The sequence below is a fragment of the Poecilia mexicana genome, unplaced genomic scaffold (genome assembly GCF_051168715.1).
Source record: "Poecilia mexicana isolate PSO_F unplaced genomic scaffold, ASM5116871v1 scaffold_6, whole genome shotgun sequence".
Taxonomy (NCBI): Eukaryota; Metazoa; Chordata; class Actinopteri; order Cyprinodontiformes; family Poeciliidae; genus Poecilia; species Poecilia mexicana.
In genome coordinates this window covers 20049072-20065776 of record NW_028263375.1, presented here as the reverse complement: position 1 = coordinate 20065776, position 16705 = coordinate 20049072, and the positions used below count along the sequence as shown (strand labels likewise).

The window sequence follows — 16705 nt, the reverse complement described above, 5'->3', positions numbered from 1 at the left end:
AATTGCAGCCACGGGGATTTATGTTTGTTATTTACAGAGGAGTAATCCAAGTGAAGCTTGGCCCGGTCGAATGTTCCCAATAAAGCAGACTTCACCTGGAACCACTGAAGCTTTTATAGATTTCATTTGAAGACTGTAGCTTGCAAATTGCAGAGGACGGGGGCTGAGATGCTGTTATGCGTTCCAGTCGGTCAGGTTGTGATATTTCATCACCTCCTTTATGTGATGTAACTGTTGGACTACAGAGGAAGTGTTTGTCAGCTATAACAACCAGAATTTAAACTGAAGCTGGACTCGATAGGTTTATTCCATGAGCGCAGCAGGAAGATAAACAAGCTCTGAAGCTCCAGCCCAGAAACCGAGCGGCAAACTCCCAAGGTCCTCGTTGTGCCTCTGGCGTTCAGAAGACAATTAACTCAATCCACAAATGTGTAGCTTTAGATGAAGTGCGATAGGCAGCCTGCCATGTAACACACGCGCGGTTCATGGCAAAGAGCCCGGAGTAGACAAAGTATTTCAGAAAGAAGTGATTAGCAACAGGTGTACAGAGCAATCAGCCAGCAGTGAGCCAACTGGCCCCTCTCAGGCCCATGAGGCCCTTTGCAAAATTATTCACACCATTGCGTGTTTCCGAAAATGTAACATTGCGACCAAACATTTCAATGTTTTACTGGGATTTCAGCTGATAGACCGACACAAAGGAGCGGAAGGGGAATAACGCATGCTTTTCAAAATGTTTTACGAATCGAATTTTGAAAGTGTGTCAATTTTTCAAAAAGAGAACAATTTTAAATGGTCAAATTGACCAATAGACCTGCTAGAGATAGACAATCCTGCAAGCGTGTCAGATAAAGGATGGATGGAATTTGAACAATACATTTTAAATCATTTAAGTTTTATTCTGGGATGTGGGAAGCATAGAGGTCACCATAGGGCATTGTTATTGACAGAAAGAGAAAGCTCTTTTCACTGAGTGCAGCAGAGTTTGTCCAAAAGAAGCCAACCTTTTTCTTTTCTTTTTTTTTTTTTGAGTTGCATACATTTAAAAAACAGCAACAACAACAACAAAGCCAATTTGCTCACTCATGTGCGGATACTGTTAGATTAAAGCTGAAATATATAAAACAGTGCTAAAGTTTACTTCGCCAGAGAGTGGAAATGAGACCATCTAAATTCAAGAGAGCAGAAGCAATCACAACACAGTCGAGTATTGTTAATGCAAGCCGGCGGAGTCGCACCTTTGATGCACAGATGGCGTGTGCAAACTTCCTCGTTTCACCTCCTGCTCTTCCTCCGCTGTAATCTCCGCAAGTCTCTCATCCCTCATGTCCCACATTCTTCCTTCCTCTCAACATCCAGTGCATCACTCAGAAGAAATCAGTCACCCTCCTGTCAGCAGAGCGCCTAAGTTTAGCTAAATAAGCTCAGCAGAATTGGAGAGCGGGCCGGGGAATTCTCTGGTTGGCGACTTTTGGCTGCAAGAGCTTTTAGTAAATACGCTCTGATTGATTCTTTTTCAGATTTTCATGTCAGTAAAGAAATAGCCACAGGCGGGCTTGTCCAAAGTCGAGAAATTAATGTTTCCAATCAGAGTACTTTTTGATCCGTTCTTACTGCAAAATCGTTGAAATGGAAATTAGGTTTGACTCACAATTTTGTGGGGAAAAACACGACTAATTTGATCTTGCTATAGTGTCTCAGGATTTTCTTCATATTATTTTGGAATTAGGAGTTACAGATCAGACATTGTGATTCACACTCCAAAGCCTTTCTGGGCTTAAAGCATCTGAAGGTATTACTTCGTACTGTGCTGCGGCAGGTCACAAAAACTCAAAGCTCAAAGCTGCCTCCAAGGTTCTTTTCTTGACAGCCGTCAAAGGTCTTGGAAATATTCTTTAAATTATTCTGCCTCTTGTGTAACCTCGGCATTTGTGTGTGAAATTACAGCACGATCCCAAAAAGACACCAATGTAAAATATGTGCTGTTGAAACATATGGAGGTTGAAACCAAGCATATCTCGAAATGTGTCAAGCAATGGCTAGTTTTGAGGCTAATGTCACTCTCAGTTGCAACTTTTTTCTTTTATTTTACTGCTGTTAGAAAAAACAAACTTGAAAAACACATTTTAAGACAACGACTTGGTTTTGCGGGAACTTATTATGTTTTCTAGAAACGGATCTGGAGCGCAAAGCAGTCATATTAAATAGTTACTTGTTTTCTCTTTCAGTGTGAGACACAAATGTAGTTTTATAAAATGTTTCTTGCAGTTTGTGAGACATTTTGTTATAAAAGTTCAATCCTTTCTGCTGCCACATGAGTTTGCCAAATAGTCTTTGCAGATAACTGAGAAGTGATCGATGTTTTTTAGATTAAAAAAACACTCAGTTATGGTAAGAAGAGCAAATATTCTCGTTTCATTTAGTTCTCTTAATTTTGTTATCCTGCTTGACGTCTTCCAAACATTTAAGCTCCTGATGCGCATAATTAAAGCAGCAGAGACATGAAATCCTGCTGAAGAATGCAAATATTGCTAATAAGCAAGTTAAACAGGGACACAGTAAAAACAGTTGTTTTTTCCTCTTTGGACTCCTGTTTTAATATCTTGTAACAATTATAGCAAAAATGTTTTCGTAGCAAGGTTCAAACTCATGAGTGGATCGGAGAACTGAAGCACTAACTCAATTTATTCACAGCCTTTCTTTAAGATAACCTCTACTGAGCGTAGCCCCTGTTCTACATGACCGTGTTCGGATCAGTTCTGTCATTCATATTTCTATTTTACCCACACATTGTCACTTTATCCCCTCCTTCCACTTCATACAGGTAAATAAAGCCTTTACCCAGGTGCTTTCCTTTTACATATCATATTATTTCTCTTGACACTGAAGCATATTTTAGAAAAATGTGGCGATAGCCAAAGAAACGCACAAATCTAATTTATAATTGAGTTTGATTGTATGTTACTTTCTAAAGAATTCATATTACACCAGATTTCCATTCTGCCCCCTGCTTGGGTCAGTCAGAGCTCCTCTGAAGTGTGAAATAAGAGCCCTCATTAGACCAGAAATAACCAGTTGATATATATTATTTATCAGAGTCACATGGCCACGTTTCTTGAAGCAGACATGAGTAGATGTTGGAAAACGTCTTAAAATCAACAGTTAACAAAGTAAATATAGAACTAAAAGTAATAAACCCTGAAAGGGAAAATGATTCCTGCCTCTTAATGGTTGATATGTGATTTTGAATGATTAATGGGTCAGATTGGTAGACCCTGTCTGACCACATGAGAAAGACTAAAAGATCCAAAAACAAAGTTGCCATTGTTACTCCAAGAATTCATCGATCTCTACTTGTTGGTCACTTCATCCAGGAAGCCACTAAAAGACCCTGAAGAACATCCAAAGAACTGCAGACCTCTTTTATCCCAGTTAAAGTCAGTGTTCATGATTCAACAATAACAAAGACACTGGGTAACAAGGAAAGGTTTGCCTCTCGCTCCAACTCTTAGAACTGAACAGGCACAGGATGCAGCACAAAATATATTGTAACAGCTCTTTTCTTTCCCTGGGCAGTGGTTGTCCTTTGTTCCTCAGGTGAAGGGGCGGTGACCTGGTGACCCAATATTCTCAGCTTATTTAAACCTGGCTGCTCTTGCTCTCCCCATGGCAGGCGGTCTGGGTATTTTTATTTTACTTTATTTTTTTCTGGCTTTGTCTAGCTGGACCTTTTCCATGGTAGGAAATCATCTCATTAATTTTGTGTTACCTTTAATTGTGCTTTGGGTTTGAACTCACTAACCATATGTTGTTGTTTTTTTGCTCAGAAAAAGTTAACTTAATAAATACATACTAATCTGCTTCGAAATCGACCTCCCTTTGTTGGTCATGACTTCACCATCTGGGTCATGACAGTGTAGGTCTATAGATGTATTTTTTTCAGTTTAATATACTGGACAAAACCTGGCTCAGTGTAAAAATGTTTTAATTTAATAAATTCAATGTTTCACACCTGACTTAACAAAAGGGAAGAAATAAAAGTCAGAATTTCCAAGACCAAAATAAATTAAAAAAAGTCCCCCGCCCCATTTTAATGGAAAATAATAAGTACGTAACTCAAGAAAAAGACAAAAGTGCAATGCTGAGCTCCCTCTGTGGTCAGAAAACAGAAAATTACTGGCTGGAAGAAAATGGCAGAGAACCCCAACTAAATCTACCATTTAACCTTTGACCTGCCTTGCCTGCTGGTGGTGGTCAGAGGGCGCCGGTGCATGGCTGCCTATCCAGTAGCTTGCCGCCATCAGCACACTTTGTGTGAATGTGTGAATGACTGAAAGAGCTTTGCCAAGGCGCTATACAAGTATAACTCATTTACAATTCAAACATGTTATAATAGTGATAATAGGACGGTGATAGTTTGATAACTTTCCTGCTTCGGGACCTGGAGGAGCTGTTAAGCTGCTGGAAACGTCAATGCATCAGAATTCAATTAGCAGGATGCTCTAACTTCAGCTTCCACATAGTGCCAGGCTGGTGCAACTAAGATCATCATTTGCAAATGTAAATTTCAATATACTTGTGTTATCTATGTCTGATATTAGCCTGAAACATTTAACTGTGACGGAAAAGCGAACACTGACAGAATCTGTAAGGAGACAGCACTGTATCCTTCCTTTCCTTCCTCTTGGACCCTTTACCCTTAAAGTTATTTTTATATCTCTCACGGAGACGTATCTTTCCTTTTAATGTCTGATTCAGTTCAATTTGAAAACAACGTCCTTTGATAAACAACCTTGCCCCATGATTAAACATTTTTACACTCACAGGAACGACATTGTCTGCATCCATGGTGCCCGAGGGAACCATGAAGGGTTTGCTTAGTAAGAAAGTGATGTGAATCATACAGTCCAGAGTTCTCCAGGCAGCAGCTTCACTGCTATTATGAAAGACTTCACCAAATAAAGCAATATCTTTGAGTAAACAGAGGCGTTTCAGGCTGGAGCTAGCGATACCTGAGATACACTATGCTTATTTTTTACTTTAGTTAATAATCTGCGCATTGTTGGCAGCTTTCTTGCTCTCCGGACCAATGTCCTCCTCGTTGGCTTTGATTAAAACAATGATGTGCATTTGCAGTGCTTCCTACCGTTTTTGATCAAACGAAGGCAGAGACAGTCTGCCATTGTGCCGCGCCGGTGGACTTGCTGAATTAAATTTAGTCGTCTCTGTTGGCACATGAGTATCTAAAATGAGATTTCTTTCACCTGCTCTCTGCAAACAGCAAGGAAGGCCTGAATAAAGGGGCCGTGGTTTCGGTGCTGTGAAATTAGATGGAGTGCAGAGGATCAGCAGCTTTCTTCCGCTGGCGAACTTTGCAGGAGCCGGAGCCCCTCGTGACAGCCTGACTAAACGGATTGCATCTTTTGACGGGAGCGGAGAATGCACTGGAGCATTCCCATCCATTAGAAGATGAGATACTTCTGTCGCGTTCAAAATAGATCCAGGGGTGAATCTAAGAAAACGTAGATTGATGAAACATTTGTTGAGCAATATGAAAGACAGCCTGTACTCCTTCGAGCCGGCGTATGCATAATTTCTGGGCATGTGCTCTTTACATCTCTCCGCGTTCTGGATAGATGCGGGCATATCTAAATGGGGAGCCCCACTGAGGATTCGGCGCTCGCTTGCAGGAATTTTCAACTTATTCCTCAAATCTCACCAAGAAGGAGTGGAGGCGTTTGGCCGCTCAGAACCAGGGAATTTATACTGTAGGCTGGCAGAGGGGTGGAATCAGCAAAAAGAGGGGAGGAGGACACTTCGCTTTTGTATCACTCACTGGGTGTTCTTGGCAGCTTGTCGTCCTTTGTGACTGGTAATGTGCCTCCACCCTCGGGCACCAGAAAAAGCTTGCTGCTCTTTACCTGCGTGGGAAGACTTTCCATCCTCTCTTCTTCCAATTTCAGAGGTTTTTGGGTTTTTTACCCTTCTGTTATGTTTAACTTGTATGGCCTGAAAAAGGAAGAATATTCAGGACTGCCAACTATTTCATTTCAGAAAAAAGTGCTTAAAAGCAGAAATGAAAAAAAAAACAAGAAAAAAAAAAACAAGCCAGCACAGTTGGTCCAAGGTCTGCACAAAGCCCTGGTCAGAATTTGATTTGGGGAGCAAATTACAGCTAAGCTCAATGTCCACCAGCAACCACAGCATCGGTAACGTAGTTTTGGTATTGTTAATGTCTCATGATTTTTGGCGTTCACTACAGCTTGTTTTATATTTCAGTAACCGACCAACAATAAATTCCCAAAAGTGAACATTTGTGAAACAGGTTTCTGTTGAATTCAGTTCAACTGAACTCAAGTTGGGCTGCAATTACTTGCAACTAGAAACCTAAAAATACTCATAGCAGGAGATGAAAACTACATTATGAACCATTTTGTCTTTACAATTTACGTTTTTCGAATGCCCTTGTGTTCCACCAGGCGGATCTAAAACCCTTTTCCCATATGTGACTTTAATTTCTTCCCCAATTAGCCCCAGTTTTTGGAATCCTGGAGATTTCAGAGAAACTGGTCTCCCAAGGGGGTGATGAACAAAATGATGCCATCTAGTGTTGAACACACTGCCAATGGAGACACAGCCGACTTTGCAAGAACCGAATCTGACACCAACCGACTGGAGTGAGACTTGACATGGGAGAAGTGGCTGAAGTTGCCCCATATGCCTCCTTATGACTTGCAGTGATTCCACCCCACCATCGGGGGGCAGGCCAACAGGTGCTTCTTTTTCTACAACACTTTTTCCTTCCATTTAGTTTTTCATTAATAAGCTTGGATGCAGCACGCTGAGCTGAACAACCATAATTTTTAGCTACAGCTTTCTGTGGCTTTTCTAATGTGAAGATTTTTTCCATCTCCGTAAAACCATCAGTCTTCCCTGTGGTTGTGTAGGCAATAAAATAGCCACATAACAACAAATCTTTATTAGTTTTAGTTTTTTAATTGAATTACTACAATGAAATAAGTTTTAAAATGATATTCTAATTTATTAAGTAGCTGTGTTAGTGGCCCTAATCCTGCCTCCCCTCCAACTGTGTCTGCAGACCCTTCCTGATGTTTCGGATTGCCCAGGCAACTGAGAGGCCCAACAACAGATACATTATTTCGCAAATTTCCGTAAAGACACGCCTTTTCAATGTGACTCTGTCTTGGTGGGAGATAAATCTGAAAGCCTGCAAACAGAATCCACCCACATTTCCAGGAGTAATGGAGCTGTCACTGGCTAAATCTGACCCCACAGTAACCCTCAGAGGGGCAATGATATGCTGCCCATCCCTCCACCCGAGTGGAGAGGAGAGTGGGCAGCAGAGTGAGGAGGGGGCCTTATCTGATGATAGCAGTCATCTTCACTGAAATGAGAAAAATAGAGGTCATTGTGTCACCGGAGCCCCACGGGATGAAGTGTTTATATATGTGTGCGGGGCAAGCTGAATCCCTGCGGAGAGAAGGATGCTGGTAGGATGCTGAACTGATTGTCGATGCTCGGCTGGAGCTGATGAAGGCTCCCTCCAGGCGATATGAAAAATATCACGTCCTCCCATTCCTGCAAACCAGTTAAATTACAGGTTGCGATGTGTGGACGCGCTCTCTCTCCCTCTCTCACACATCACAGCAGTCAGAGTTAGTCGTCCCTCACTATGTAGGTTACTTCCTCACTGGTTCGCATGCATCTCCGGGGCGCAATGAAGCGAAGCTCAGCCAAGAAGGCGTAATGCACGGAGAAGGGGGGGGCGTGGATGGGGGGTAATCTCGCATCCAATCTGATGTCTCGGCTGCTAAAGTCTCTCCGGTCTCTGGAGGGGTGGGCTACACATGCTTATTTTCCCAGACACTTTCCGTCCGTGGCGCGTCTCCGGCTTTGAACGCACTTGGGCTCCAGACACCGGTGGCTACTGACACACTCCCACACACACGCATACACGCACACACACACACACTCTCTCATTCACACAGCTTTGCAAATGCACAGCCCGGGACTGGACTGGCCGGAGGAATACAGCATCTGACTGAAAGCGCCGCTGATGGTACGGTGATTTTTTTCTTTCTTTCTTTTTTCTTTGTTTTTGTCAGGTCTTGCTCGTTTACACACAGACAGCAGGGACCAAAGTCAGAAAGCGTGTTGGTAGAACACGGACAGGAGCAGAACATCAGTAAATACGCTTTTTTTTTTTTTTTGGCGATGTTAATTATTAACTTTTGGTTTATTATTATATTAATATTACCACTGGACAGCTATTAGAATGGATTTCTTATATTAATTTGCCAGCGTTATTGCATGCAAAGTGACTTCATAACTTTAATAATTTACGTTTATGAACACCTGCCAAACAGTGTCGATCCGTCGGTGGATGGACGGACTCACACCTCTGAAGATGTTTGTGGTGTCTGGAGTCAAGATGTTACTTTTTTTTTTCAAGCGCATCCAGAAAGCATGAATTGGTCGTTGTGTTCCTCTAATAATTCCTGAAGACTTTTTTCTTTGTGGCAAAAAAAAAAATAGTCTGAAGCTGCCTCAGCCACCAATGCTGCTTTACTGAAAAAAGTGACAATTGTTCGCTCTGTGTTTGTGGTTCGTTTAAAAAGTGAGGTTCTCGTGGATGGAAGGACTTGACAGTTTTGCAGCAGAACATCGTCCACTTGCTTCCTCCGCCATTATGCTTTCCCCCAGTAAAACACCTGGAAATCTACTTGATGTAAAAGAGACCTTGTCAGCAACTTTTACTGCAAGATGGTTAGTTTTTTATGTGGTGGATGCCTCAACGTAGGCATGTTGACTGGTCTGTAGCACCCACATGCATAAATTAGCCTGGAAGGAAGGGCTGTCCCTTCCTTGGTCACCTGTGATGAATACTGACCCCTGCACAGGTGATCTTTGCTTTGCCTGATATGGCTCACTAACCCCGGTGGAGCAGTGCGGGTTGGCCTGAACACCTGACGTTTCTCGATCTGACATTTCAGTTCTCATCACCCAAACAAATGTTATGCTGCTGATGATGCTAGTAAGGAAACATTCCTGCAGACTGCATTTAGCTATTTGCCATTTGATTTGCACCTTCTGACTGGTTGCTGTTATAAAGTGCAGTTTCACTGTTTTCTTTCTTCTTTTTTTTAAGGAATATGGACTACATTTAGAGATTTTGACAACCGTTTTATTGTCGGGGCACTAAAGAAGAGGCACTCTTGGGGTTTATTCAAGTAAAACTTCAGCTGCCACCGCAAACCATGACCACTGCACTCATGGATTTTTGGATAGACTGTGACCCATTGCGGTCGTCACACTTTGGCTCTTGTCAAACTTGTTCCAACCCTAACACTCGCCCATTTCTTCCTGCTTTTATTTAGCTCAAACACATGTAATTCACTTCAACTGTCAGTGGTCGTAATGCTATGCTTCATTGGTGTATCTTTTCATTTTACTCAAACAGGGTGAATCGGCTATTTGCACTGAATTTACGAGAACAGCCTCCAGTCCTGATCCAGCAGCCTATAAAAGCAACGCTGTCATGGACAAGGCACGATGAGAGTTGACCTTTTTCTTCATTTTCCCATCTTCCACCCCACTGCCTTGGCTCTCTCCTTCGGTGTGTGTGCGTGTGTGTATTTGTGTGGTTTAGGAATTACGTTGGACAAGATTAATCTTTTCTCCACACAGGAGTTCCTCATCTGGCCAAGGGGTCACATGCATCTTGCTGGCTGCAGTTCTGTATGTAAGAAATTGGTTAAAACACAGAGAAAAATTGGAGGAAAATAAGATTGATAAATGGAGGACAGAGCGAGAAAGACCAGCCGTGAGCTCCCGGCGTTGCCACCGCTGCTGCTGCTTCTGCTCGGCCCCTCAGTGTTTTCTAGGATTGATCATCAGCCTTCACCAATAAACAGCCCGGCTCTGAGGATGTGTGAACTCTCCGAGGGGCCCCCTAATAGAAAAATCTATGGCTCTGTCCCCATCCCTCAATAAGTCGGATCCCGAATCCCTCAGTCCCACCTTCATCACTAACGTCTAACCTCATTTGTTGCTTTTGTTTTTCCACAGAGGCAATTACCTTTCTCACACCGTGCGCCACAGCGCTCCGGCTGCCGGCTGTGTTATCTCAGCAGCTGCAGCAAACGCGCTCACTGAATTTACAACTCAAACTTGCCTAAGGAACGTGGACCACACAGCATAATCTTTAGTTGATCCCATCCCTGTGGCTCTTATCCCTTGTAAGAGCTGTTGTTTTATGAGGGATACAAAAAGCCGAGCCTGCAGTCTCCCCCCGCCCCCCTTCCAGCTGTTGACGGAGCGTCCGTTATTTCCAACGCGAGTCGGTTTGCTGGAGGAGTCTTGATTCTGTCTGATTCTGTCTTGATTCTCCGGAGGGCAGCAGAGTGAGGAGAAACAAGGATCCGAGCCCTAAACACGACTGGAAAGGAAAACAAAACCTGCCGCCGAGGAATTTTATGATGCGCCTCGGTCAGCCAGCTGTGCAGTACAAACTGGATGTGGATGGCGGAGCTGTTGAATTCATTTTTTTTTTTTTTTTTTTAAGTGTAAGAAGCCCGGTCAAAGGTTCTTATTATTTGTACCCATTCATGCAGTCGTTATATGCCTCTGCCAACTCTCCCTCAGCCAGTCCTGCTTCTTAAAGTGACAAACACACCACTACTTTGCGTTCCTGCCTTCCTGTCTGTCTGCAGCATCCAGCCTGAGAAAGTTTCTCTCTCTTGATGAATTCATTCCCTGTTTTTTTTGTTTTTTTAACTGTATTCAAACAGAATGTCTCATGATGTCAGCTTGATTCGGCTTCCCCTCACCCACCGAGTAAACGTCTTTCAGTCGGTGCTGTTTGTGATTAATGGAACATCAAAAGCTCAGTGTGATACATTCCCGAGGATACGAGTCTGCCAGGGACACATAAACATCATTAATGAAGAAGAAGCAGATTGAAGAGAGACGGAACGAGGGTGAGGAGGCTAAAAATCTGGGAGGGGAACATTTATTTTTGTCAGCAATGTGATATAGAGGCTACTTACCTGTGGTTTTGTTAATGATTGCCCCTGTAAAGCCACTTTTGAGGGATGAAGGGACAGTTTGCACCCCGTGCTCACGTTATGATCTACCATCAGTTTGCTGTGTGCAGCGATGGATGGATGGATGGCAGCGTTTTTCCCCTACTAACTCCATCTGGAAAAATCACATCTTCCTTTGCTCTTTGATGGCCAGTGGCAACAAAAAAAAAAACTCGGAAGCTCACAAAGGAAACTTCTCCACTTAAGACGACAGCTATATTTATCCGAGTATGCAGTTCTCTCCTGGGCTCAGAGGCTTAATTACCCAGAAGAGGGGGAAGTAAAGATGAATAGCAATTATGCAACAGTATGCAAAGTGTCCTGAATTGCGGGGCTGTTGTAGATGGAACCATCACTGCTATGTTCTCCAGATGAAAGTCTGGGTCAAGATTTCATGACACGGATTCTAAGCTGTTTGTACATTTAAGTTATTTAAAGTCGTCCTGATGCACTTGAACTTTTGCCTCTTGTATCACTCTACAGTCACAACGTCTTTTGTTAGGATTTTATGTGACAAACTAAGACAAAGCAATACTGCTAATATGGAAGGAAAATACAACTAAATAAAATCTTCATTGAGCTGCTAAAGCTTCTCTTAAAAAATTGGACATTTTTTTATTTGTGATAGGAAATTTGTTTTGATTTTTTGAATCAAAGAACCCCAACTTCTTTATGTCATACCATCATATGGTATGACATAAAGAAAAGCCACATATTTTACAAGAAGGCAGTGAAAATATTTTATTTAACGGAAAAATCCATACTTACAAAATCATGTCAACAGTAAGGACATCTGGGGACTTGGGGCGTAGTTACTTAAAGATTTGCTTTTAGAATGGGACCAAAATCTTTACATACTTTTGCAAAACCACTGTGTGCCATAAATGGAAAATGTTGCTGACCCATTCTCTTTCCTTGTAGATAAAACATTTTACAGTCTGTTTTCTTCCTAATAAATAACACACAGTTTAGTTTTAGGTCCGGGAGGCTCAAATATTTCTGCCATTAGATGTGTCAGCTGCCATCATATGCAAATAGGTTGTTTAATATTTAATGCGGTAACAAGCTATTTCGTTTTTTCAGAGAAGAACATGCCATTAAAGTGTGCATTCTGGACTGACTGGAATAATGTGGCATACATAGTAGAAAAGAAAATGTTAAATATTTATGCAAATGTCTGACAAGGAAATGCCTTTGGGCAATAATCCCAACAACTCCAATAAGAGCTGCTCTGAAGACCATCAGTAAATGCCCTGGAGGTGTCACTCTATGGGAGCTGCGCATGCAAGAGGGTGAGGGGAAAAAAAAAAAAGCAATCAAAATAAAATCTCATTTTGTGTCTTTTCCCGTGTCTTCCCTGCGGCGCCAGCGTGAAGGATGTAGAGCCGGAGGTGGGGGCAGGATGGAGTGCTCCTGGAAGACGGTGCTGCTGCTGGTGTGCGCATCTCTTGGGGTCCAGTACACGGCTATCCGGACCCTGAGGGACTCGATGTCTGGACCCTGTCAGAGAGCCTACCGCTGCAGGAGCAGATACCACAGAGGTACCGTCGGATGGCACATTAAAACCTTGCTAGAGTCTGAAAAGTGTGCAGATATAACAGAGACAATAAGTATTAAACAGAACAATGTTTTGCTCATTCAATATAATTTAAACACCATATATCAGAAACAATCCAAGCAGTTCACACTTACAAAGAAATCTAACCAAGTATACCGTAAACTTGAGTAAATAAGTAAAAGGACAGAAAGAACACACCGAAATCAGTTAAATGCCTAAAAGCCTTTTTTGTAACAAATAAACTACATGCATGCATATCAAGATGGAACTGACATTTATTTTGACAAACCTCTTTTTTTTTTGTTCTTTAAAGCTTTCTCTCGTAAAGTCAACCTTGTGGTTATGAGCCGGCGCTCAGCATCCGTCAGGGTTTTACTTTGAGTGTAAGACTGCTCTGTCTTCATTGCATCCTCTTTGGAAATCTACGAGTTGGCTTTCGTTTTCCATCCCCTCTAATCTTTAAATTATTGTATCAATGCATGAAAACCTTTCTGCATTTTTGGCTTTGCCACGCACAACCATTAGGGGATTATACGAATGGGATTGCCTGAGAAAAAAAAAATAACACAAAAGCCAGATTTAGACGGAGTTACAATTTCTTGACTCACGGTTCTGAATCCTGACCAGCTGACAACCTGTTTCCATTTGCAGTTTTTACTCATTTTCCCTGCACTCCATTTTTTGTCTCTTTTCCTTGTTTTTCTTCTACATTTTAAAGCTGTATTAAAAAAAAAATAGTTGCAATCCGCTAGCACAATGTTGGAGTTTTACAAATTTCTTACCTGGTTTTAACATTTCAATCTGAAATTTTTTTTTTCTTTGTCTTCTGTGCCTTTTGGCCATTTCTTTTCTTAATTTACTTCAATACCAATTAAATTTGTCATTCCACAGTAACTTTATGGACATATTTCTCTTGATTTCATTGGGTATGTGGATTACGTGGTTTGCAACTGAGTATTGGTGGGAATTTCATATCAATAGCCCCTTTAAAAGTGCATTTTCTGAAAAGATGAAAACCTGAAATACATCAGCTGGGGATACAGAGAAACATTCAATACTTGATTGGTAATATTATAATTTCAGCAAAAACTTTTAGAAACAGTTTTTAACATCAGTGCAGTTATAGATGCAAAATAAAAAGGAAATCTGAGCACTGAAAATGGGGATTCCCTGTAAATGGAGAAAAGAAAAATGAAAAATGCATTATTTGTCTTGCAATTATCCTCCCATTTACCACCATTAATACACTCTCACTGCACAGATGTAACTTGCCAGCGAAAGGCTCCTGAATAAAAATTAAAAAAAATCCTCTTTGCAATCAACTCTTCATCAGCAGTAATTGCCCATCAGTTATTTGGCTCTATATTTAGAAATCTACTATTTAATAACCCGCCTTTGAAAACTTCCATCAGTCTCCTGGATGTTTGCGCTAAATAATTTAAACTTTATTGGCTTTAATCTGCAGTTTCCCCAGGAATAAATATAGAAATAACACTGCAGTTCACATTTATGAGTTAAAGCTGGTCTTCTGAAACGAACCACTTTTTCACACAGCGTTAAAGTAATGATTGCAGCATTTTCTGGAATAAGTTATTTAAAGGCTGTTCTTAAAACATCGTATGAATGAACATAATTTTGAAAGCACTCGTCTTTTTCTTTCCCTTGCTCAAGACTCCAGATGGGCTGCCTTGTGCGATGACAGCTGGATGCCCGTCGTTTTGCCTCAGAAGCACATACTGCTTTTTGCGACAACGCGCAGCGGCTCCTCGTTCACCGGACAGCTACTCAACCAGCACCCCGGGATCTTCTACGTCTTTGAGCCCCTTTACCACGTCCAACAGGCCTTCACCAACTCCAGCAGCAGGTTGCGTCGAACTTTAGACCGCCGGGCCTTGCTTGGAGCATACAGAGACCTCCTCTTAAACCTGTACACCTGCGACCTTCACTTCATGGAGAACTACATCCGCCCTGAGACCCAGGATCACATCACAAGCTCCTTTTTCCGACGGAGCTCAAGCCATGCCCTCTGTTCTCCTCCAGTTTGTTTGGAAGGGGCGGTTGCTGCGATGTCTGATTCGCCTGATGAAATCTGGTGTCCTAAGAAGTGCGGGGCTCTGAACCTCACTCTAGCCGCCATGTCATGTTTGTCAAGAGGACATGTAGCCATAAAAACCGTGAGGATCCCTGAGGTGGGAGACCTGCGGACTCTGACGGAGGATCCGCGTCTGGACCTGAAGATCATCCATCTGGTGAGAGACCCCAGAGCCATCCTCGCTTCCCGCATCATGGCGTTCTCTGACCAGTTTCGCGCTTGGAAAATATGGAACGCCACTGGACGCCAGCCTCGATACGTGGACCTCTCGCAGATCACCAGCACCTGTAAGGACATGGCTGCCTCTGCAGAAACGGGCCTGCAGAGACCAGCGTGGCTGCGAGGGCGATACATGCTGGTGCGGTACGAGGACTTGGCTCTTCACCCAAATGCTGGGGCGGCGGAAATTTACAGGTTTGTGGGTCTGGAGATGGAGGACAGGGTGAGGATGTGGATATTGAAAAACACCAACAGCAATGTGTCGGCTCCCTCTGAGTGGAATTACAAATACTCCACCACGAGAGACTCCAGAGCCACGGCAGAAAGTTGGAGGCTTCGTCTCAGCTTTGACATTGTGAGAGCTATTCAGGATCTTTGTAGCGACACGTTGGCTCTGCTCGGATACAAGCAGGTTCATTCTGCTGCCGAACTCAGAAACTTGTCACAAAGTTTAGTGGAGCACAGAACGTTTCAGCCTGTCACATGATGATGCAAGAAATCTGCTTATTTAGAAAACGTCTCTATGCTCAGATTTTGGTCTGTCAAGACTCGGATAAAATGAATGTAACTTATTTGAATCCTGACTGATGCCTGAAATATTTTTGCTATAGTTGGTAAGTTTTTGTTAAATATGTCAAAAGTGCCATTTTTTTTTTTTACATGAAGAAAACTGGGAAACACAAGGATGCACTATTGGTGCTACTACTTCTGCTGTTTACCTATACCTATAACTCTTAGGCATTGACCAGGGGGTTCAGTCAAGACTTTTTAAAATAATTAGCGTCTCTCAAGATGCATCCCCAGAAAACTCTTGTTTTTGCTTAGCCAATGTTTAAAAAATTACAGCCTTTGTATTTAAGCCAAGTTTATAGTTTTTATTAATTTAACAACCCAAAAGTTTCTTCTTCTACAATTCAGCTTAAAATGATTTATACCTTTATCAAATTTAGATTTAAGGTAATTTTTTTTATCCATATGTTTCTTCAGACTAAAAGTAACATCAACATGTTGTAGTCTAACATTAAGTCAAAAATCTAATGGGGAATAATTTTCCAATTGCAAAGATTTGGCAAAAGATAAATGGTCCAACTTTGTCAGCATAAGAAGGAGTATATCAGTATACTGCCAATAAATCTGTCTAATTGATAATTGAGGATGCAGACAGTTTTTACCATGTCAGTGTTGTTTTTCTCTTTTTGTTTACTCCTCTTATATAATATTTTTGTCAGTCAGGAGATACCTGTGTTAATGCTGATCCACAACAAGCTTTTTAATTGAATGACTAAATGGTTATGAATAATTTAGGCTTAGCAGAAAGTGTTTCTCTCTTTTAAAATACATAAAACATCAGCGACTGTATTGGCTGTCGCAGTTTCTCGTCCGTCTTTGACATATAACCAGCTCTGCACTGCGCAAAGCGGAGAACAGCTTAAACTCTGCTCATCAAATTTTAAGACATTTGACTTTTATTTAACTTTTATTAATCACAATAACAACTTATATTATAGTTTTCTCAGTCGACTTTTAGCACACCAAAATATTAAACAGAATGGACATGCTAGTGCTAGGCTAGCCTAGCACTCAAGCTAACCGCTCTATTTGAAAACACCATTAACAGGAACAAGAAAAGCTCGTGTGTTTTGGTCCATACTTATTTTTAAAAACAAATGTTTAATCTACATGTTTACTTTTCTAGAACTATTGAGAAAATAATACATTTGCTTTCTTAAG

The 16705-nt window shown here is 41.8% G+C and overlaps 1 protein-coding gene across 1 annotated transcript; it reads left to right on the top strand.

Moving 5' to 3' along the window:
* Positions 1-5326: 5326 nt before the first annotated feature.
* LOC106926180 (carbohydrate sulfotransferase 1) lies at positions 5327-16123 on the top strand. The gene is made up of 3 exons (XM_088006373.1): positions 5327-5965; positions 12475-12646; positions 14335-16123. The coding sequence occupies exons 1-3, from the start codon at positions 5876-5878 to the stop codon at positions 15459-15461; spliced, it is 1389 nt and encodes a 462-aa protein (XP_087862499.1). The 5' UTR covers positions 5327-5875; the 3' UTR covers positions 15462-16123.
* The last annotated feature ends 582 nt before the right edge of the window (positions 16124-16705 follow it).